We start from the raw sequence: 21,965 nt of genomic DNA, 5'->3' as shown, positions 1-21,965 counted from the left end.
TACTATGCCAGCAATTCCATTCCCACCCACGTAACTTTTTATGATATTTTTTTTGGTTGACCTTTTATAGTTTTGTCTTTATTTTGAAATCAATCCAATAAAGATAAGTCATGAAAATCCATCAATCTTGAGGAGAATTGAACGATGATTCGAATAAAATTAGAGTTTTAAAGCTGAGAGTCCTAACTTGCTGGTAATATTAAACAGAAGATCAGAGTCGAGGAAAATTATTTCAGATTTACTAGTATTTTGTATATAGTGTGTTTAGTGTATTTTGAAAATGCAAGGGTATATTTTGGTATGTTTCCGGCGGTCTCTCGGTATATCAATAATTCCGCGGTTGCACGCTGCTCGACCAACCAAAAAAATAAATAAGTTGAATTAACGAAAAACACTTGAGCAAAATGTCAGCTAGCAAGCGTAAGAATCTGAATGATATGGAGGTAGATCAAAAGGATGACGACTCGAGCTCCAGTGACGAGGATAAGGACGGACTACATCCAGACGCCTACACTGGCAATGAGGTACGTTCCGGCCGCATGCATGCCAAACGAAAATTGAACTTGACGTGCAATATATTTTCTAGGAGGTACAGATTGACTTCGAGGGTCGTACACCCGTGGATCCCGATACAGAGGGCATCTCTCAGCTGCTGCAGCGTCTCTTCTTGCGGGCCCAAATCAACTGCAACCAGATGGCGGATTTGATTATAGGTGAGAGGCACACAAAGTCCTTTTGTTAGCCCTTTCTAAGCCATCTCTTCCAGCTCAAAACAATGTGGGCAGCGTAATCTGCCAGGTGGACGACGACGAGCTTGAGAGCGAAACGGATGATGACATGGTCGAAGAGGGCACTGTCTTTGGCATCACCTCTGTGGTGAATCTATCGACTAAGAAGGATCAGCCATGCGTCAGTCAGCTGCGCACATATCTGCTTGAACGCGCCAAGTCGTATGCTCCGGAGCCAGTGCTGGAGCAGTTGAGCAATCTGCTGGACATCGAAGATCCGCCCCATTTGGGATTCCTGATCAACGAACGCTTCATCAACATACCAGCACAGATCTGTGTGCCGCTGTTCGATAACCTGAAAATGGAAATTGATCATGCCAAGTCCAAGAAAATGAAATTCCATTTCGGAACGTTGCTGCTCCTCGTCAAGTTCTTTCGCAAGGAGGCCAAGAAGGGCAAGCCTGCCGAGGACAATTACATCAATGCCGAGGACGAGCTGCTCTCGGAGAAGGCCAAGTTCTCCTTCGAGTGGTCTGTGGCCTCCGAATGCGACACCGGCATGTCCGGACATTGGCTGGAGGACGATGCGGTAATGACGCCATACAGGAAGCTTTTGGCACTGGATGCCAAGCAGTTTCCGCAGTTGATTAAGGACATACAGAGCTTCATAAACAATGAATAAATGTAGAATTTAACTTTTAAACATTTTTTGTTTTATAGGCCGGCAAGCTGTTCGCAGTGAAGCTTTTACTGTACCTTGTTACCAAAAGCAGACTCCACTCCTCTCTACAAATTCGATGTGGCTGGCAACGCTGGCTAACAGCTGACCCGGCATTTGAAAGCTCTCCCATGCCGGTTTGGCTTGATTTTTTCGCAACAAAAAAAACCTGCACCAACCGTGAACGTGACTGGCAAGTAGAAACTGAACTGGCAAGCGACTTCCGACGTGAGTAGACTTTGCTTTTATTGTTGTAGCCTTTACATCCGAGTTCTAGCATTACATTGTGATCACTGCAAACCATTATTCATAGCTCGTGCAAATTGCTGTGCACCTCGTGCACAAACACCCGTCCCTCCACATATGCAAGTATAAAAAGCTTCGCGTCGGCCACCCAAGCACAACATTGTGAATTGTTTGCTCCAGCGTCAAGGGATCGTTTTCTGTCGTTGCTCCCATAAAAAGTTGTCTCAATCGTGAAAGTGTTTGACACGCGCCTTATCACTCAGTTTCAGATAAGTTCCCGCACCCGCACCAGCAGCCGGATCCCAGTTTCAGTTTCAGTACCCGCTGCATTGTGTTGCTTGTGTTATCCCGAACTGTTGGTTGCTGCCGGCGTTCAGTGACGCCCCACAAGCCGTTTGATTCAGTTGTGTGTGTTCCCGCTAAAGTCGCTAAATATGGGCATCGAAAAGTGAGTACAATTATACATAACTGGATTTAGTGAGTGTTTAAAAAGCTCAAAGCTGTGAATTGCCAGCTTTTCCAAAATGGGTAATTAATGGGGAAATTATGTTGTTATTTATTGGGATATTTGGCAGAAGTGCTTCTAGAGTAGAAAAGGATCTACAATATAATTACAACAAATGTATCTGTTAGGGTATTTAAAACATCCACCACAAAGCTTCCGTTTTTTTCTTGTTTATGAGTGGGGTCATACGCTAAGCTTATCTTTATTGCACTTCAGAAAGTTAAGATTATCTCAGCGCCAAGCGGCGAAGAGCAGGACGGCGATGAAAATATATTAACCATGGGCGTGCTCTGGCATTCCATACTCCCCGCCAAGGGGTGTATCAATTGCTGAACAATAAACAACTGGCGCGTGATAAAATTGCATTTCAGTGAATGTTGATTGAAATACACATTCCTCAATTTATAATAAGAAATGCTGACAATTCCATTGCGCACTTTGTCCTCACAGATTTGTACCGTGCACCCTGCGGCTGAATAAGCTGATGAAGGGCAGTGGCACCGACTGCCTTTGTGTGATTGACCAGGCGGTCCTGCCATCAGAGCTGAAGGCCACTTTCGAGGAGCATCGCTCGTTTGACAAGTCCTTCGACAGCAGCATCTCCTGCTTCCGGGCCACCAATGTGGAACAGCCTGTGGTCTACGCACCAGTCGGAGATCTGAATGACTACGATGATGTGCGCTCCTATCAGGAGGCGGCCAAGAAATCCATGCAGAAGGTGCTCAAGGTAAGTGGTTATCCAAATCCATTTGGCATCATTTCATGCAATCTTTTCTCACAGGCTGGCTTCAACACTCCGTTGCTGTTTGTGCCCAAGGTGAAGCGCTTCCCCCAGGCAGAACTGTGCACCGTGCTCGGCGCCCTGGAGCAGCTGTATGTGGTAAGAATCAACCAACTCCAATGCAATTCCAAAACTCTAAAGGAATATTCCCTCAGCCCATTCATTTGCGTGAAGCCCAACCCGGCACGGACTCCCGTGTGACTACTCTCAGTGTGCAGATCGATGATCCCAAGGCGGACGAGATTCTGCGCGAGGCTCTGATATTGGAGGCCGGTCGCTACGTGGCCCGCGACATTGGCGGTGGCGACCCAGAGAGGATGGCGCCCAGCCAGGTGGAGAAGTACGTCAAGAATCTGTTTGACAAGCTCACCATGACTGTGATCAGCGATTCGGTTACGCTGCAGAAGGACTATCCCCTGTTCGCAGCCGTCAATCGGGCTGCCGATGTGGTGGAGCGTCACCGGGGTCGCATCATCTTCCTGGAGTACAAGCCGCCCAAGCCTGCCCGCAAGACGCTCATGCTGGTTGGCAAGGGAGTGACCTACGACACTGGCGGTGCCGACATCAAGGCCGGCGGCGTTATGGCTGGCATGTCGCGCGACAAGTGCGGAGCTGCTGCCGTCGCTGGATTCATGAAGGTCGTCAACGAGATAAAGCCAGAGGATGTCCATGTCGTTGCCGCCCTCTGCATGGTCCGCAACTCTGTGGGCGAGGAGTGCTACGTCGCCGATGAGATCATCACCTCCCGAGCGGGTCTTCTCGTTCGCATTGGCAACACCGATGCCGAGGGACGCATGTGCATGACGGATGCCCTGTGCCGCATGAAGGAGATGGCCGTCGAGCAGAGTCTGCCCGATCCTCATCTCTTCACGATCGCCACGCTGACAGGCCATGCCTTTATCTCGGCCGGCGAAGGTCAGTCGATCGCCATCGACAACAGTGTGGCCCACCGGTCCGATCATGCCCGTAAGCTTCAGGCAGCCGGCCAGACCTACGGCGAGCCCTTCGAGGTCTCTGTGCTGCGTCCCAGCGACTTTGCCTTCAACGCTGGCAAGGTGATCGGCGAGGATCTGGTGCAGGCCAACAATGCCCCGTCGGTGCGCACCCCACGCGGCCACCAGGTGCCAGCCGCATTTATGATCATGGCCTCTGGGCTCGATAAGCACGGCATCAATGCCAAGGTGCCGCTCAAGTATACCCACATTGATATTGCCGGCAGTGCCGGCGAATATCCAGCCATGCCCACTGCCGCTCCACTTGTGTCCCTGGTGAAGACTCACTTGTTGGGCTAGATGCCGGATAGAAGCATTTTGATGTCACACAAGAACTGTACTTATCGATCTATTCAACAATATTTACCCCTGTGCCCCCCACTAACAGCATCACATAAAATAACTTTGAAATAAATGCAAAATTTTTAGTATGAAAACGAAACGTTTTTGCAGGTGGGAGTTGGGAATTATTGGCAAGAGAGAGAGAGAGAGAGATTACGGAAAATAATCGGAAGCAAAACAGTTGCACTGAGGGTTGTGGGTTTTAGGAAGAACATCAATTGTGTTTATATAAGGATTACAGGGTAAGTACTACGTTATAGATACCTGAAACATTCGCAAAAGCTAATTGGACCTGCTCCCCAAGCAGTGCAGCAAGCAGTGCAGGGGAAGAGGAATCTAATGTCTAGTTTTCGATGCAAGAAATGCATGTCCAATGTCTATAATTCTCATAATTACCACCCACTAATCTGTGGTCTTGATCTCTCAGCTCCCATTTTCCACATTATTTTGCGATTATTTTGTGTAACTTTGTTGCAGAATTGTTTGCATAATTGACGAGCGCCCTGCATTTCGAGCTTCTTTCTTTGTGGCTCTTCCTCACTGCACTCCTCCTTCCATTTCTTTTGCTTCGTTTTTTTTCTCTCTTGGCCTAGAACCCGTTAGTCGCTACTCTGCTCTCTGTGTGCCGTTCTTTGCGCTCGTGCGCGAGCTTGGGAGAACTCTGGGCTGCAGCTCTGCCTCTGTCTCTGCCTGTGCTGGCTGACTGGCTGCCTTCCCCCTTGTTGGGGCCACTTGTCAGCTGTCGCATGTGTCGTGGTACCGTTATTGCCTGCCTGCCTGCCTGCCTGCCTGCCTGCCTGGCTTTGGAAACTCGGTCAAGAGTGTCTCATTCATGCTGTGATTGCATAATGTACCGTTGCCTCTTTCTTGGCCACCTTCTTCCTCTCGCATTCTGTTCTCCTCTCCGACCCCCCTGGCCCCACACTCCAGGTTCTTGGTTAGGTGCGCTTCTAGGTAATTTATTGACGCAGGCCTCCACATTTGACAGTGCCACGGCCAGCGGCCAGCCAGCAGCCAGCGGACTGGTTGCATTTGTTAATATGGCCAAGCCGGGACTCTGGCTCTGTCGCTCCGACTAACTGTATTTATTATTGATGAACGTAAGTAAGGCTCTGCTTGCTCGTTCTTTCCGCACGTTAGCGTGAATTTATTGGTAAAATATCGAAAAAAGGCCAAGTAACGGGAACGAGTGCCAAGGCATGACCTGATTATGGCAGGACCTGTTGGATTCCCCACAGAAGCTGTCACATTTATAAGGCTTACTCAGCGCTGGAGCTGGTTTTGCAAGGCAGCGGAATTTATGGAGTAGAGCTTGGGGATGCACTTTTTCCAGATTATGCATGCGATGAGGAATTTGTCTTTACTTTCTACTAATCGGTAATCAGTAGTAGAGTTTTGGGAGATTCTACGAGTTTTTGTATCGAAGGAAACCGTTTCCATATGTTTTCCATACATTTTTCAGGATTAAACATCAACTTTGCCCTGTCTTAAATGGTTCCCCGCAACCCTCCCCACAACTCTTCCCCTACAATCATCTGCCAGCTCAAAGCCCATCGCATCAGCTGAGTTGTCAGCTGCCCCCAAGTATGACATCAAGACGGATAGACAGACAGACACGCAGCAGCATCATCAACGAGTGGCCCGCAATCCGCAATCCGGTATAGACAATCACCAAAACACCTTGTCGATTGGGCGCTTGTCTTTGGTGGAGAGGAGGGGGGACAGACGAGGAGATGCGACGCGACGCAGTGGCTGCCGCAACTGCCGCAGCAACTGGCTCCATGTCGCGCCGTGTGCACAGTTGTTGCCTGATCCATAAATTCGCGAAAACAGCGCAGTGGCAGCAGCAGTCGAAGCAGCCGAAGCAGCCGAAGCTACAAATGAAGAAAACAGCAGTGGCAGAAGAGGCATAGGCACGGTGGCGGTGGTGGTGGCGGCGGCATTAATAATAGCAAACAACAGACAAGCAACACCAAATGAGGGGGGCTGCTTGATGCTTGTTGCAACTCTTGCACCGGCAGCAGCAGCAGCAGCAACAACCACTTGGAGCAGCAAACGACAGAAATGATCTTAAATGAATGCGGAAGTTTTTCTTGGGGTTTCGTAACCAGCTACAACAGCAGCAGTGGCAGCAACAGTGGCAGCAACAGTGGCAGCAGCACTGGCAGCGTAGCGCCAAAGAGGTCGCAATTCCAGTGGCAACCAGGCAGCAGCAGCCAGCGAGGCAACCAATGTTGCTACATTTATGTACATGTGTTTGTGGTCCGACTCCGACTCCGACTCCCGGTCCCAGTCCCAGTCCAGGTCCAACTCGGAATCGATGCCGTGAGCCCATAATCATAGATGCAGGCTAGGTCGAAAGAAGCCAAGTCCGAGCCATTATAGCCATGGACATATTAAAATTAATCCAATGATTGCAGCAGCAGCAACAGCAGCAGCCACTTGAAAATTGTTAGCCAATTTGGCAGCCTCACTCGGCTGGGCACGGCCCGGGATCTGGCCCTGGGAGGGAGCGTGTGAATCGGAAGCCAGCAGCAGCAGCTGCTGCTGCCAATAGTTATTTGATCCTGGCCCAAAGCTTGGCCATGTTTCGCTTCCCATGTGCCCAATCAGATGGAAGATGCCAGCCATGCAGCAGCAGCAGCAGCAGCAGCAGCGGCACAGCAGCTGTCTGAAGTTCAAGGCTGCCAGGATCACATATTGAATATCCGCCTCATCCTTCTGCATTTCATTCATGCCACAGCCAGGACTCACATCGAGCACCCACATCCCCTGGTGCATGTGTGTGGGCCAAAGGCTGCCTGGGAACAGACAGATTTCTGCATAAACTCATAAATATCAAATTGATCTAAACGCGGCGCCTCGGGACGCCTTGAACTTGAACAAAATCCAACAAGGCCGACAAGGCCGACACATCACGTAGCCAACAGCTTGACAACTCATAAATAAACGCTAAATTATGAACCCCAGCCACGGGCACAGAGAGAGAGAGATTGTGAAATAGAAATTGAAATGTTTTTGCCACACCGAAAATTTTCCAAGCAAAAGGCAACCCGCAGCAGCAGCAACAACAACAGCAACAACAGCAACGGAGGTGCCTCATAATCCATAATATTGTGTCATGTTCATGATCAACGCGGCCTCTCAGACTCGGCCCAGCCTTGGCATTGCCTGCTGAAAAGGTGTTGCTGTTGCTGTTGTTGCTGGCCCACACCTTGGTGGCAAAATTATGTGGAAAATTGTACAAACGAAAGTAAAAGAAATGCCAAGATAGCAGCAACCGAAAAACCGAAAAACCCGAAACAAAAACCGAAACCCAATTCAAAGCCAAATCCACTCGCCCGCCGGCTAATGAAGTGGTAAAAAGGGGCTTGGAAAACTGCATGCCACCTCGCGCGTTGCTGCCACCAACGCTGAGGCTGAGGCCGAGGCCTGTCGGGGCTGTTGCGGCGTGCAGTTGCTTGGCCATTTTTATGGCCTCTTTGGGCAAAATGCTTGCAACGAAGGAGAGAGGGAAAAAATTATGAATTTTTACTTTCACCGCATGTGGCAATTTCAGGTTTACTCTCTGTGGCAGCGGCAGGAGGAGGCCTGAACTTGAGCCCAAGGCGGCTGTCGGCTGGCAATTGTCAAGGCTGCCAAAGGTCAGACTCGGACTCAGCCAGAGGTGTGGTCCGTGCAGATAGGCGGCCAAAAGACAAGAGAGATCATAATTGGTTGCTGCAGCAGATAGTTTCATGCTCAAAGGAAACATCAGCCAAGATTAGCCGGATTCTGGCCATCCAATTTGCAGTTAATGCGCAGCCTGATGAAGATGTCCGCTGCGATGGGATTAGCACGAACAAAAAACCAGAGGCTCTTCGCACTGTGTAACGTGCAACAGCATTTGGATTTCCGCATTGAAAGAGTGAGCGGAGAGCCAGGCCGCGGCTGCTCTTAAGCTTCGCTTTGGTGTTGCTCTTAGGCCGCAACCCAACTTTCGGTTCGAACCAAACACACAGCAGGCCGAAGAGTGGCCCAGAAGGTTTGAGCCAGGTTCGTTTCGGCTTCGTTGTCGTAGTCGGAGCTTGGGCCTCGGCTGCTGCGGCTCTGGCTGCTTCGTCTTCGTCTTCTTCGATCTTGGCGGTGGTGCCGAGCAATACGTCACAAGGGTGAACGTACTCGCGGATGTTAGTGGGTCACTATTTGTACGGTCAACGAACCTTGGGCCGTATCGTTTGTAAATACAACAACAAAGGGGAAAAGAGAAAAAGAAAAAGAAAAAGCCTTACAACGAGGCGAAATGGAGGCTGCTGCTGCTGCTGGCCAGCAACTTGCTTTCTTTCTTAACTTTTCTTAGCTCACAAATACACGGACACTCATGGACGGACACTCTCATGGACGGACACTCCGCAGACTCCACAGACTCGCTGGGAGAGATGACTCTCGTCTTGACTGACTTGACTGGTTGACTTGCAGTCGTCGTTGTCGTAATTTACTTGGGCTATAGGTTGATCGTCCACATCAGAGCGGTCTGCCATGCCCGCCCTCCCTCTTTGGATGCATCCTGCTGGCTGGCTGGCTGGATGGCTGCTGCCTCTTGTTGTTGTTGCCATTTTGGTTGCATTGCCAAGATGAGGCTGAGGCTGCAACCCGCTGTTGCAGCAGGCAGCTGCATTGCTCTGTGTTCTTATTATGCCCCAAACAGGTCCACTGCGGAGGCTTTTGCTTTGGCTTTGGCTTTTGCCTTTGGCTTGGGCTTTGCTTTGAGTCGCTTTGGTTTGGTTTTCACATGATTATCATGATCATCATTACCATTCGAGCCACATTAATATCGTCATCTTCGGGCCAATACACACACACACACACACACTCAGGGACAAAGAGAGAGAGAGCGAGAGAGAGCGTTCTCTCTCTGTTCACATGCAAGTTTTGCCGGCTGGCATGACTTGTGGTGTTTGACTTGTGTGTAAGTAAGTCCATAGAAATGCATTTCCGCATATTTTACACCACTAAAAAGTCAAAAAAAGTCCAAGAAAAATAGAAAATATATATCTACATATGTTTGTTTGTTTACTCTTTTGTTTGTGGGACGTTTGTTAGATCTCTCTCTCTCTCTCTCTGCTGTCTCCTCTCTCCTCTCTCTGCTGCGTTGCTGGGTAATTGAAACCATAATCATTATCTCCACTTGCAGTGGCCTCTCAATCAGTTGTTGCTCAGTTGTTGCCGCTCCATTATAATGGAGTAATTATGGCGTGTTCTTGTCAAGAATGTTTCTGCACCGATTTCAATGCCAGGCATTATTCTGCGCTCTCCTCTGATATGGCTTATCGCTGCCGCAGTCTCTCCCCTCTCTCTTTCTCCCCCTCTCGCTGATAACGTGTCGTTGAACCTTTGTTTACCCACACAATCATTTGCATTATCTCAGAATATTCATGCTAATTTCCTGAATCGTCTTCGAAATGTGAAAATTATTTAAATCGAATATAAAATCCATTTAAATGTTGCCCACATGTTGCTTTGGTTTCAGTTCTTGACTGAGGTTTTGGTTTGAATTGGATCTGAATATTTATGTGCCAATTGTTATCAGCAAGAGCATGGGGAATATTATTAATATTATTATCAATTAGTACCTATTTACTTTCCTTTCGAATTTGTGACCTTTTCCAAACATGTTTGAGCTCTGCTAACCCCCCAGATTCTGCACAACTTTGGGCTCTCCATCATCTACATATCAACACAGCCATCCCTCCATCTAGCAGCTTTCCTCCTATCTATCTTTCTGCGATCACACTTCTTTCTTCTTTATCATTAGGAGTGCACGATCATGCCAATAAAAGAAAGAATCGTGGCCCCCGTGCGACCACATGGTTCGCCATGGTAACAAACTTAATGCATTCCGCGTTAAAGTGTCAATGATCTCGTTACCGAAAAAAGAAAGAGAACTTCAAACATTTCACGCACCGGAGTTCATTGTACGGCAAACCACAGAAATATACGGACAGAGAGAGAGAGAGAGAGAGAGAGACAGGGAGACACCCGGAGATAGTTGCTGGAGAGCTGAAGTTTTCGTAGAAGAAATGGGATGGGGGGAACTCCATTGGTGGTAATGGCCAAATCATGCAAGAGCTTTTTTTTTGCGGAAAGAAGGAAGATAAATTAATATGGTCAGCATGTCATGAATTAGCTTTCTTCCTATAGCTGCGCTTCTGCCAACCATCAGCCCAGCTAGCCTCATCCACCGACAAAGCAACAAACAAACACAATGCCATACCATGCCATACCATGCCATCATATCACACAATATCACTCACACACAGCATACAAACTTTCACGCAAAACGTACATTCAACTCACCAGGCAGAAGGCAGAAGGCAAGGCAGAAATCAGAATCAGAATCAGAAGCTGAATCAGTGGCAGAAGGTGAGGCAGAAGCCAAAGCTGTGGCAGCAGCAGCGGCAGCAGCAGACCACGGCACTGCCATAGACACACACTTGGCCTGGCTAGGTATACGAATACGACTACGAATACGACTACGAATACGTACCCATGTGGTACGTATAAATTCCCATAAATCAGCTGTGAGCCAAAGGGTCAAATACCTCGTGGCGGGCTCAAAATTACACGCGAACATGTGTTGAAAGGAGAAATTAAAACCAAATTAGTTTTACACGCTGACCAGTGAGGAGTGCGGAGTGGGGAGTGCGGAGTGGGGAGTACAGCTCCATTCATGTTGCACCCAGAGAGGCAGCCGAGGCGTTGTTCTAGTCGTTTTTCAATCTAGTTAAGCCTCCACTTAATTGCCACACAAATCACATTTATCACGCCTCCTCTCGGCCCCAAAAAGTTTGTTCTAATTTCTGCTTGCTGTTTGCTGTTTGCCCCTCAAAAAGCTGCTTAGATACAGCTGCTGGGAAAGATACATCATGGCCCCCCCATATGGTATTCCGGAGGCAAACGCTTCGTTTTGTGTCTTTCTGTTTGGTTCTGCGAGGATCAGTGGGAATCGGAGTGTGGGAAGAAAGCCCACAAACAAAATCAAACAAAATCCCACCAACAAAAGACGTCCAAGAGAGAGAGGAGTGGAAGGCAGAAAGAGAACCCTAAACCGTCAAGAAAGACTTTTGTGTGGCCATAAAAATGCGTGAGTTACGTTCCAGGCCAAAAGCAGAAGCGGCAGAAGCAGCAGAAAAGACGTCCGTCAGTCAGTCCGCGTCATCAGCGGCGCTGTTGGAGTTTGGCCAAACAAAATGCAAAGCAAATTAAACATTGCTCTGCCTGACCTGCCCTCCGACTTGGACCCAGCTCCCCTTGCTCCTCCAGCTACAGCTCCTCCTGCCACATTTCCTTCTCCAAGCCCACCCCATTCTCCTGCCCGCCCCCAGGCTTTTGTGTGCCAAAAGTCCCACAGTCCGGCCAGCATGATGATCATGACTCCAAATGATGATGACGACGTTGTGGCTTTGGTCGGCCGCCGCCACCGTCGCTGCCACTGCTACGTTTAATGCGCCACGGTGTTACCAAAGTGGCAGCGACAGTTGCGGCCATTCACCTCCCAAAAAACCAAATATATATGTACGCGTACGCGTTTGCCTTTGTAAGTGTGTGCCCCACACATATGCAGCATACAAAGTGTGTAAGTAAGAGCCAGAATTCCCCCCGGGGCAGGCTATCCTCCCCCCCTGCCCAGCCCATCCCATACCCCAAATGCTGTAACCAAGTTAAGACCAAGCTCGAGCCTAGCATGAGAGAGTGCGTTTCGTTTCGTTTTGTTTCGTTTCTACGGGTATGAGTATGCGTGTGCGTGTGTGTGTGTGCGTGCACAATTTATACACTGGAAAAATAATACGATATTAGTAATATTTAATGTAATGTTAAATATGATTACTCAATGATCATTAAACAATTAAATGTAGATTTATTCTTGAAGATAATGGAAAACTCTGAAATAAATTCGAAATTTATTTGGGTTTCTACAAAAATTATGTGAATATTATATTGTTGTATTATGCAGTTCGAGTTCAACTGTTAATGGATAAAATATCCATATGAGTTTCTACATTTTAGATGATTTTTTAGAACTTTGTTCGGTGTACATACTTATTATTGGCATATTTTGGAGGCACATATCTGTAGTTGTCAGTGTGACCATGCCACAGCAGATTACACGCTTCCACACATATGTACACACACACATGTACGCACACTTACAACCACACAACTGCTTTGTCCAAGCTCGTTGTAATGCTCGTTTGGCCGTTCCGGCTTTGGCCTGCTTCTCTCGGCAGGGCCAAGGAATGAAATGATTGACATTGGGCAGGGTCGGACTGACATGCTAATGTGTGTAAGAGCTGCCAGCCTCAAAGCAAACAAGCTCAGTGCAAACAATAAGAGTGAGAGAGTGCAGGGGAGGGGCAGCCAGAGAGCGACTTTAAAAACCGGCAAAAGTTCAAGCAAAACAAAAACAGCTGATTGTCGGCAGCCCAGCCAGCCAGTCAGCCCCAAAAGAGCGCCAATCGAAAAGCCTAATTGAGAGAGAGCTCAGCGCTGCAAGCCGAAACCGCAAGTGAGCACGAACGGGAGAGAGACAAAGAGAAAGAGAGAGAGAGAGAGATCGCGCCAAAGCTGAAGGCAAGCAGTGGAGAGCGCGCGAGCAATGCACACAATGCAAGCCGCTGCCGCTGTCGACGTCGGCCTCAGTAATGCGGAAGTGCCGGGCTTCTCATGCATCCGTCCCTCGTGCATGTAATGCAGCTGGAGCCGGGCTGTGGGGAATGGTGTGCGTGTGTGTGTGGAGAGAGAGAGCGCGCTTAACAGAGCTGAGCGCCAACTGGTTTGGGGGATTTCTCTCACTCTCTCGCTCTCGCGCTTTGTGTTTGTCACTGTTTAGGCCAACATTGTTTATAACTTGTTTATATAAATATTGTTAATTTTTGTGAGGCCTGAAACTGTCCCCCCCCCCCCAACCACGATACCTCACTATCTTAATGGCCCTAGCCGGCGTCGCTCTTGGATCTATGCTCTCGCTCTCTCTGTCTCTCTTCCTCTGATTTTCCTCTCCACATCTTTCTGATGTATCTCGCTGTGTCTCTTTTTCCGTGTGCCATGAATATTAAAAATGTATTTAAAGAGCGATTCAAGCGGCTTACTATCCTCCTCTCTGTGTGTGCGCGAGACAGCCCAGAGTGGGCGAGAGACAGGCCGCGGGGGGAAACGTTAAAAGCGCAATTAATTGCTCAGCACCAATATCAAATCAAAATCGTTTTAATGAATTGCACAAAATTGCTCAGATTGCGTCTGATTTGTCGCGCGCTTAAGCCGGAGACATTCTACGAGGCAGCAATTGACACTTTGAGCTGTGGTTGGGGCTGTGCCCGAATGGGTCGAGGGTCCAATGGAGAGCCAGGAAATGGTACAGAATAAAGTTCTGGGAAACTTTGAATATCAGAGTACAAAAGCTAACAATTATAGGAATTTGTACTGCAACGAAAAATCCCCCAAACAAATATTATGGAAATAGATTAAATTTGCTCATCAAATATCATCTCTCTGACAGTTTATGGGAGTCACTGTTCTTACATCACTTGAGTTAATCGATGAACGAACATATTGGATAATTCATTATGGAATAACTAGCTAAGGGGCAGAGCGGAGTCCACTCAGAACAAATTGGGCATATCATCATTTTATTTATAGCCATCAATTTCCATTTTGTGCATTTCCAATTAGACTTGTAGTAGGTGCCTGAGCATGTGCCCCACCCAACTACCAAGTTCGAGCACAACTGCAACATTCACACGTGCAACACAGCAACAACAACAACAACTGAGCAGAGCAACTATGAGAGCATTTTCCAATTCCGATGCCTGGCATTAGTCGCGCTCTCCCATACGAGCAGCAGCAGCAGCAGCAGCAGCAAAAGCAGCAAAAGCAACAACTACAAAGTTACATATGCATGAAAAGAATCCCCCCAACTGGTAATGAAAATAAAGTGCACGTCGCATGCGGTAATAATAACAATAAAATAAAATAACAAATTACACGCAACACTGCCTGGCACTGGCACTGTGCCTGAGACTCTGTGCTCTCGCGAAGCCCGACTTGGGCCGGCATTCGTTTTGAATTCGAGTTCGGATTGAGGTTTGGGCCGGGCCCAACTCTGCGGTAATTACAGAGCCACGGACACACGGGGCCACAAAAGAGCGAGAAGTTAGCCAAGGAGCAGCCGCCGGGCAATCGTGTGTCCCCATTTCGATAGAAGAGCCCGGCAATGGCGGGGCGGGGCGGGCAAGTTGTGGAGAAAGTTGCGGCCGGTTCCAAAAAATGTTTCACAGGGCTTACACTGCACAGCCCAAACGAACGCAAAGCTCAGCTTAGAAGTAGCTAAGAGAGCGACCAGCACTCTCTTTGACCGCTCTTTGTTCTTAAGAGCCAAAGAGAGAGAGAGAGAACAGAGACATGGCCAACACAGACAGCACACACACAGCTATGGACTGCGGGGCCCCATAGCTTAGTTGTGCAGCTCAGACAATCTGGGTCACATTTTGCCATTGAACCGGTGACGTCACAGCGGGGCAACGACCGCAAAGCACGACCAGCTACAGCAGCGGCAGCACCAACAGATACAACAACAACTACAACAAGACATCGGCGGCAACCATTGGAAAGCGTGCAAGCAAACATTTTTACAACGACAACACGAAGCTGGGAGCTGAGGCTGGAGAGCTGAAGCTGAGGCTGAGGCTGAAGCTTCATTTCTGGTTTTGGTCGTCGCTGGCTGATTTGTTGCCCAGCGAGCAAAACTGTGTGCGACACCCCGGCCAACACTGATCTCCGCGACCCTGTCTCCTCCTTCGTGCTGCTGCTGCCACTGCTGCTTCTGCTGCTCCTCCCCCGCCCCCACAATAGTTCATTAGATGCCATGTGCCATCGTGGCGGAACAAACATGATTTGGCCGCAAACTGAGCAGACGACGCGCTGGGCATGGGCCCGGTCCCCAGCAACACAGCCACGGGAGACTTTCAACTAAATCGGGGAGAGAGAGTCGCCGCCACACTACAGAAAAGAAACTAAAACATATCAAACGATGTGTACCTATACATTATAATGCACTTCCCATTAGCAGATAATATTAAGAGATTTACCAATGATATGCGTTATTTATAGCCAATGAATAAAGTTTCGATTTTTCAATTGCTTGCATTTTGTGGCAGTGTAATTGCATTTGCGTTTGCTTAGCTTTTTGCATTTGAAATGCATTTGACTTTGATGGCTTCGGCGCTGCAGCCAAAGCTGACGCCGACGCCGACGCAGACGCCAGCGTTGGCTTTGACTCTGGCCGAGACTTATCTATGGCGGCGGCCTGGGCAAAGGTTCTATTTTTAATACGCTGCCGATTAGATACCCCGACGGAGCACGCGTGACTACACGCCACTTAGCGCCAGGCACATCACAGCGCCGAAATAGCTCAGTTGGGAGAGCGTTAGACTGAAGATCTAAAGGTCCCCGGTTCAATCCCGGGTTTCGGCAAGCAAAAATCTTTTTTTGTCTTTTGCAGTTTTTAACTTTTTTTGGACCTCAGATTACTTGTTTAAAATTAATCTAAAGACTTACTTCGATAAGCTGCACTTTAATATTCATTCAAATATATTTATCTGGCTGTTCTATTATTCCTGTCCACGGGCCATGCACAGTGGCATGTGGCTGTCAATCAAAAGATGTTCACAAAATTAAACTAAGCCGGCGCAGCAAATGCTGACCGGGCCTGGCCATCAGCAGGCAGTGGACAATGGACAATGGGCCATGGGATGGCAAGATGGTCAGAATGAAAGGTGCAGATTAAGCTGCATAATGGGCACCGGGCACAACTCAATCAAACAGCAGGCTAAACAGCACAAGGACAAGGGCACACAGGGAAATGGCAGTGGAAAGGGAAAATGCAAATCGCATTATTAACGCAGCCATTGACACATTGGACCTTGGCCATTGGCCATTGTCCGGTTGACGGATACGGTCCATCCCGGATAAAGCAAAAGTGTGACGAATGCGCTGACAACAATTAACAATCAGGCAAGGGAAAGGTGAGAGCCCGGCACCAGGTACCCCGCCCGACCTGGACATCGGCACGTTCAAGTGGACAACTGATTGAGACGATTTGGGCCAGGAGTGGGAGGATGAGTAGGGAGCAGCAGCAGTAGCCCTAGCTGGGGGCGTGATGGATTCATCCTGACAGCTGCAAAATATGCAAAGGACTAAGGAATCTCTCTCTCGCGGCGTGTCCAACAGCTGCGGCGGACGCGTGCTAAGCGACCACAAAAGCCATTGACTCGCATGGAAATGTGGAGATTGCTCTGGCTGCGACTACGCCCTGGAATATCGCATATCCGCTTGGCATAAAAAACCAAACTCCATGCCCCCTCCCCTCCCCAGTGGCAACTGGCACGCACCACATGGCGCCCTCCTGCCACAGTGCCTCCGCAGTGTCTTTTGCATACAAAAAATCGAAAGAAAAAACCGAGAGGCTCGTGTTTTTTTCCTATAATTTCATTGTATTATTTTTTTATATTATTTGTTATGGGCCATTGAAAGTGAAAGAGGCACCCTCACATTGCAGCATCTTGTGGCCTGGCCAGGAAGTGTGGCAGCCGCGAAAAAAAACACACAAAAAAGTGAAAAGATCCTTTCGGATCTGTGGTCGGGGTGCCAATTGTCTATGCCGAAGGCTCGCCTCGGCTCAGGTTTGTGTGGGGATTGCCATCAAGGAAATGATTTTCTTCTCTTTCTTCCTCATCCATTGTTGGCCACACACACAAAAAACAGCAGTCACAGTGGTTCCTGCTCGGTGGATAAGGGTGAGGGTGAGAGGTAAGGGTGAGCCTTCGACTCTCGCTTTCGTTTCGAGCACATTCCGTGCCAGAGTCAGGGGCAGGGCCAGGGCCAGACCTGAGGCAAGCCGCTCAAGCAGATGCGCTTAGAATTTAGAAATATGCAAACTTGTATCAGGGCCCCAGCGAGCCAGCAGCAGCGACATCGTCTTACAAGCAGTCAACAGAATCGTTAGGGGAGTCCCACAACAACCCGCACACACCCACACACTCACACACATGTTCACACATGCCGGCTGTAAGGGTTGCCCCCCGCCCCGCCGCTAAGCACACGGACCGCGCTTTGCCGTTGGGGGTGACATGTAAATTTTTGGTAGATTTGTAGTACGAAATCCTGTAAAAGGTATTAGGCAGCCAGCAAAGCCCAGCAGGGCAACAATGTATGCCCGTTTACAGGGTGCCCAGCGACCCAGAACCTACCCCAAACAGACCCCCAGCGCCGCTTACACTTTGTTGCAGCGGCAACTTTGAGGGCACACAGCACAGCGCACACATTGTGTGCACGAGGCTTACAGGAGAACTCACCAATAGCAGGGCAAGAAAAGAGCGCCACGTGGTGGGTGGTGGGTGGTGCACCCAACACTGAGCACAGTGGGATGGAAGGATAAGTTTGGAAGCGAAAATATGATGGGAAATGTTCTTGGAAATATATCTAATTCTGTGATCTATAATCTAGACACCACACATTGGGAAAATATTTACTAGAATTAGAGAGAAAACTACTAGAGAATTTACTGGACATATTTTACTAACGAAATTGCATCTTTTCTGATAGAATTTTACACATTTTCAATGTTGTATTGTACACCTTATCCCACTGTACCCGCATGCATAGCCAAAACCCATCTCCATTTGCCTCTCTCATTGCTGGCACTCTCCCTCTCTCTGTGCACTTGCGCAGCACGCAAGTCCTGCCTCTGCTGGGGGGCATTCGTGTGGTATTTTTCACTTGCTTCCCAGCGCTGTTCGCCTGCTAACAGAATCTACAACATTTCTTTTTCTCCATCGGAATGCGACGCCCACGCGGAAGTCAGTTTTAGGCGCCAAGTTTGCACGCAACGTGCGCATTGATAAATTATGCACAAAACTTTCTCACGCGGTTCGCTCTCTCTCTGAGTCGCTCTCCGGGCCAGACAGCCGCTAGACACGTGGCCAGGACATGCAAATTTCTTATCATTATCGTAAGGGTAATAGGCAACCAAAGTTGGACAGTAAGTCGGGGGCGTAGCAGAGAGACACGGACACGGACAGATTTGCTCCCGTTACTGGCATTCATAATGCTCCGCTCTGATGAGCCTCCCACGTGCAGGCGGCATCCAATCCGCTCCCGATGGGCACTCACTGCGCATGTCCATGCCCGAATGGGGTTTGACATTCCGTTGGCCTGCTGGCTGTGCTGCTAGCCTGATGCAAATGGACGCCGACAAGTTGACTGTTTTCACATTAAAATGTCAAATTTATGACCCTCGAGTGACAGTGGCCCACAGCCACAGAGAGACTCCTTCTAATGCCATTTCTAAGCTCTCATTTGCAGCGCCAAGAGCAGGAGTTTCTTTTTCTAACATTTCTATGAGAAATATCTGGCGAACAGGCGCCAAGAAGGCCCAGATGGGGATTGGAATGCGGCATCCTTTGTGCCTTCTAGCTGCGGATCAGCTGTTTAGCTGGGGCTTTTCTATTGCCGTGCCAACGCCTCCTGTTGCCCTGACATCGTGTGACGAAAATGGAAATTTTCTAATGGTCGCGGCCGCTTGCCGCTTGCCTCTTGCCGGGGCAGCCGGCCACAGGGCGTGGCCTCTGCCGAAAGTGCGCTCCGGGCTTGGGAGGAAGTTCTGGCTTGGCTTCTTGGTTGGCTGCCTGCGAGCCTGTTCGAATGAGCCAGAAGATTGATGACTTGACGTTTTAATGACGTGCTAAATGGCCATAAAAGTCACCGACACTCGCAGTAGCAGCAGCAGTCGGTTTTTTTTGGTATTTTTGTTTCGATTTTCTTTTTGTTATTCCCACAATATGTTGGGGCATTTTTTTCACACATCGTAGAGTCGTTCTCTTTATCTAGAAACACATGTCTTTGGGCATGCTTGCCTGCTCGATTCGGCTCGAAAGTATTTTTTTAAAGCCACTCAAAGAGAGAGCTCGAGTCAGTGGGGAACACCACCCCAAAGGGGGTACCCAAGGGTATTGTCGGGTCGATTCATCAGTCTACAGGGGGGAACATTTAATGGGTAAACATTTGAGTGGCAACTGTCTGGATGCTTCTGCGTACCTGTGCCACAAAAGCCGCATTTTGGCACTTTAAGAATCGGCGCCATTTTGAAAATTGCAGGCATCGCTTCACATTTAAATCCTGACTCACGTGGCGTATGCGCAATCATCCACAGCCACTGCCGGCACTCTCCTGCGGGTGCTGCGGGAATCGCCTGCTTGCCGCTTGCTGGCAGCCGCGTGCGGCACATGCAATGGATCAATAGCTGCCCCGGCCACGCCCGCGGCACACACGATACGCCGATAGGTAGATGAAGAGGGGCATATAGATGGCTGAATCTCTGGCTGGCTGGCTGCCACACATGCGGAACTGATGCATTTTCACTTACCAGGCGATCAGCGCCCGCACACCGGAAGTGGAATTGCTAAGCACACACTTCCGCTTCAAGCTCCTGCTGCTCCTGCTGCTCCTTGCTGCTGCTCTCCTGTCAGCTTGGCGTCCTTAACTGTCGCCTCGGCCAATGTTGCCATGGGGCAACATGCCACGGCATCATGAGCGCCAACGGCTGCCTCTCCACCGCCCAAAAATGTGAAATATTTTCGGCAACATCTGTTGCTGCTGCAGCAAATTTTTGCCATTTTTTCGGGGGCGCCAGCGTCATCAGATCGGAATGCGCTGGCCCCGGCGCTGCCTTTGAGTGCGTCTGCTGGCCTAATGACGGTATTTTTCTGCTGGCTCCAAAAATTCTTCTTGCGAGTGGCGCGAGTTATTTGCTGCCGGCCGGAATTCTGTTTTTGCGTGGGTTTGCCTGTTGGCGGCTTCTCTGCGCCCAACGCTTTATACGGCTGAGGGTTACTTTCACTGACTCAGCGACTGTCACAGTCGCAGCGACCCTTGACTCTCTTTTTTTTCTGCCGGGGGTAGTTTCCACGCATAGTTGTATGCTACACAAGGGGCGGATAGAAAAAACCCCAAGCAGGGAGTGGGGCATGTGTGGGATTTGGCTTAGCTAAGCAGCAGCCACTGTCCAAGGCATTTGGATTGTATTCGTGTGGGCTTGGGCAGCTTCTTGCCGCTTCTTAGCCGCCTCACATGTGTAGTTTTGAAGTGCCAAGAGCGCAGGACACTTTCGCCCTCACATGCACATGCTCCTGCAGAGAGCGAAGAAATAGCGGAGAGAGTTCTCAACTATTATTGTTTGTTGCGGTAGTTCGTTCTCGGAGATAGTTCGTTGTGCTGCTGCCGTCTGCTGCTGCCCTGATAGTCTGGTATGGTAATACTGTTAGTTTTGAAACACTATAGTTTCGTAGTTTTAGTTATAACAGTAATCCCACCCACACGGACTCCAACCAGTCCAATCTGCTCCAGGGGATGAGCATGTGTGGCATTTTTTAGCTAGCGGCCTAATGGAATTATTCGTGGATTGTGGGGCACCGGACCAACCCCGCCCAACCAATTGCTGTTCGCCTTGTTGGAATATACGGAAAAATCCATTATTATGAGCGCCAACTTTCGGGGCACTCTCTCCGGGCACCTGTCGCCGTTGTCGTTGTTAAAGATTGCATAATTTACCTGGCCCCAACAGGCACGCAGCAAACGGCAGCAGCAGCCGCTCCACGCGCCACGCAGGTGTGACAAATACACGGCACAGGAAGGTAAAAAATGAATTCTAATATCGCGTGGCACCTTTCCGGTGGGTGGTTGGGTGTGCAGGCCGTGGTCTAGGGTTGCGTGAACGTTAGAAAATTCTAAGCGAGAATTTCAATATTAGAAGGTGGCAGGCGCGCAGGAGGCAGCAGCAGGCGTTGGTATGCATTAGCACAGTTAGAAAGTCAAGCAGCTGTGCGCATGACACACACCCCAGAACCAACCCAGAACCAACCCAGAACCACCCCCCCACAGGGGATGGGCTGAGTACATACTCGCCTGGCACGACACACGTAATGCTGGCAGGTTCCATGACCTGCCCAGGTCGCACGGTAAATAAAGTTAAACAAAAACACAAAAATGAAAGAAAAACACGAACAATATTGGCAGGGAGGGGGAAACTCTCTTCAGTCGGGACTCTGTCGGTGCCCCCAAGGGGGGCTGGGAGGGGGCAGTGTATTTGGATGTCCTGCTGCCGCACGCTGACAGCCTGTTCGAAATGAATTTCTGGAGCTTTGAAGATTATGGACGGCACTTAAGAGACGCTTTGATGTCGCCACGGTGTCGTCTGCTCAAGTCACACGCCGCTCGCTCTCTCTCGCTCTCACGACATTTAATTAGCCGCCCAAGAGGATCAAAGAGCAGCCTTCAAGTGGCTCAGCACGCCCAGCGGCTGAAAGGCCGCACAAGTTGCATTTAAAGGATGTGGCAACAGGCGTGCAGCAAGCCAAAGAGGGTGACAGACAGGGGAAAAACTCAGAACTCAAAGTGGGTTGAAAATAAAATTGATAAAATGCCATAAATAAATTGCTGGTCAAATAAACACACATAAAGCCGGGGCCGGGCAGCAGTCCAATGGCAAGTGGCATGTAAGCCAATCTCACTCGAGTGTGTGTTGTATCTGTGTGTATCTGTGCGTGTGTGTGTGTGTGTATCT

General features: G+C 49.2%; 2 protein-coding genes and 1 non-coding gene across 3 annotated transcripts; all 3 read left to right on the top strand.

Moving 5' to 3' along the window:
* Positions 1 to 341: 341 nt before the first annotated feature.
* On the top strand, positions 342 to 1,435 carry LOC117898272 (protein BCCIP homolog). The gene is made up of 3 exons (XM_034807527.1): positions 342 to 524; positions 587 to 713; positions 767 to 1,435. Exons 1-3 carry the CDS (start codon positions 405 to 407, stop codon positions 1,408 to 1,410), a joined length of 891 nt encoding a protein of 296 aa, XP_034663418.1. The 5' UTR covers positions 342 to 404; the 3' UTR covers positions 1,411 to 1,435.
* Positions 1,436 to 1,742: 307 nt separating this feature from the next.
* On the top strand, positions 1,743 to 4,407 carry LOC117898266 (putative aminopeptidase W07G4.4). Its single transcript, XM_034807520.1, has 4 exons — positions 1,743 to 2,140; positions 2,648 to 2,924; positions 2,979 to 3,077; positions 3,134 to 4,407. Exons 1-4 carry the CDS (start codon positions 2,127 to 2,129, stop codon positions 4,268 to 4,270), a joined length of 1,527 nt encoding a protein of 508 aa, XP_034663411.1. The 5' UTR covers positions 1,743 to 2,126; the 3' UTR covers positions 4,271 to 4,407.
* Positions 4,408 to 15,747: 11,340 nt separating this feature from the next.
* On the top strand, positions 15,748 to 15,820 carry Trnaf-gaa. The gene has a single exon. It is a non-coding gene; the product is annotated as a tRNA-Phe (tRNA).
* Positions 15,821 to 21,965: the final 6,145 nt, after the last annotated feature.

The sequence above is a fragment of the Drosophila subobscura genome, chromosome O (assembly GCF_008121235.1).
Source record: "Drosophila subobscura isolate 14011-0131.10 chromosome O, UCBerk_Dsub_1.0, whole genome shotgun sequence".
Classification (NCBI taxonomy): Eukaryota; Metazoa; Arthropoda; class Insecta; order Diptera; family Drosophilidae; genus Drosophila; species Drosophila subobscura.
The sequence above is the reverse complement of the archived record's forward strand: the minus strand, read 5'-3'. Positions and strand labels throughout refer to the sequence as shown.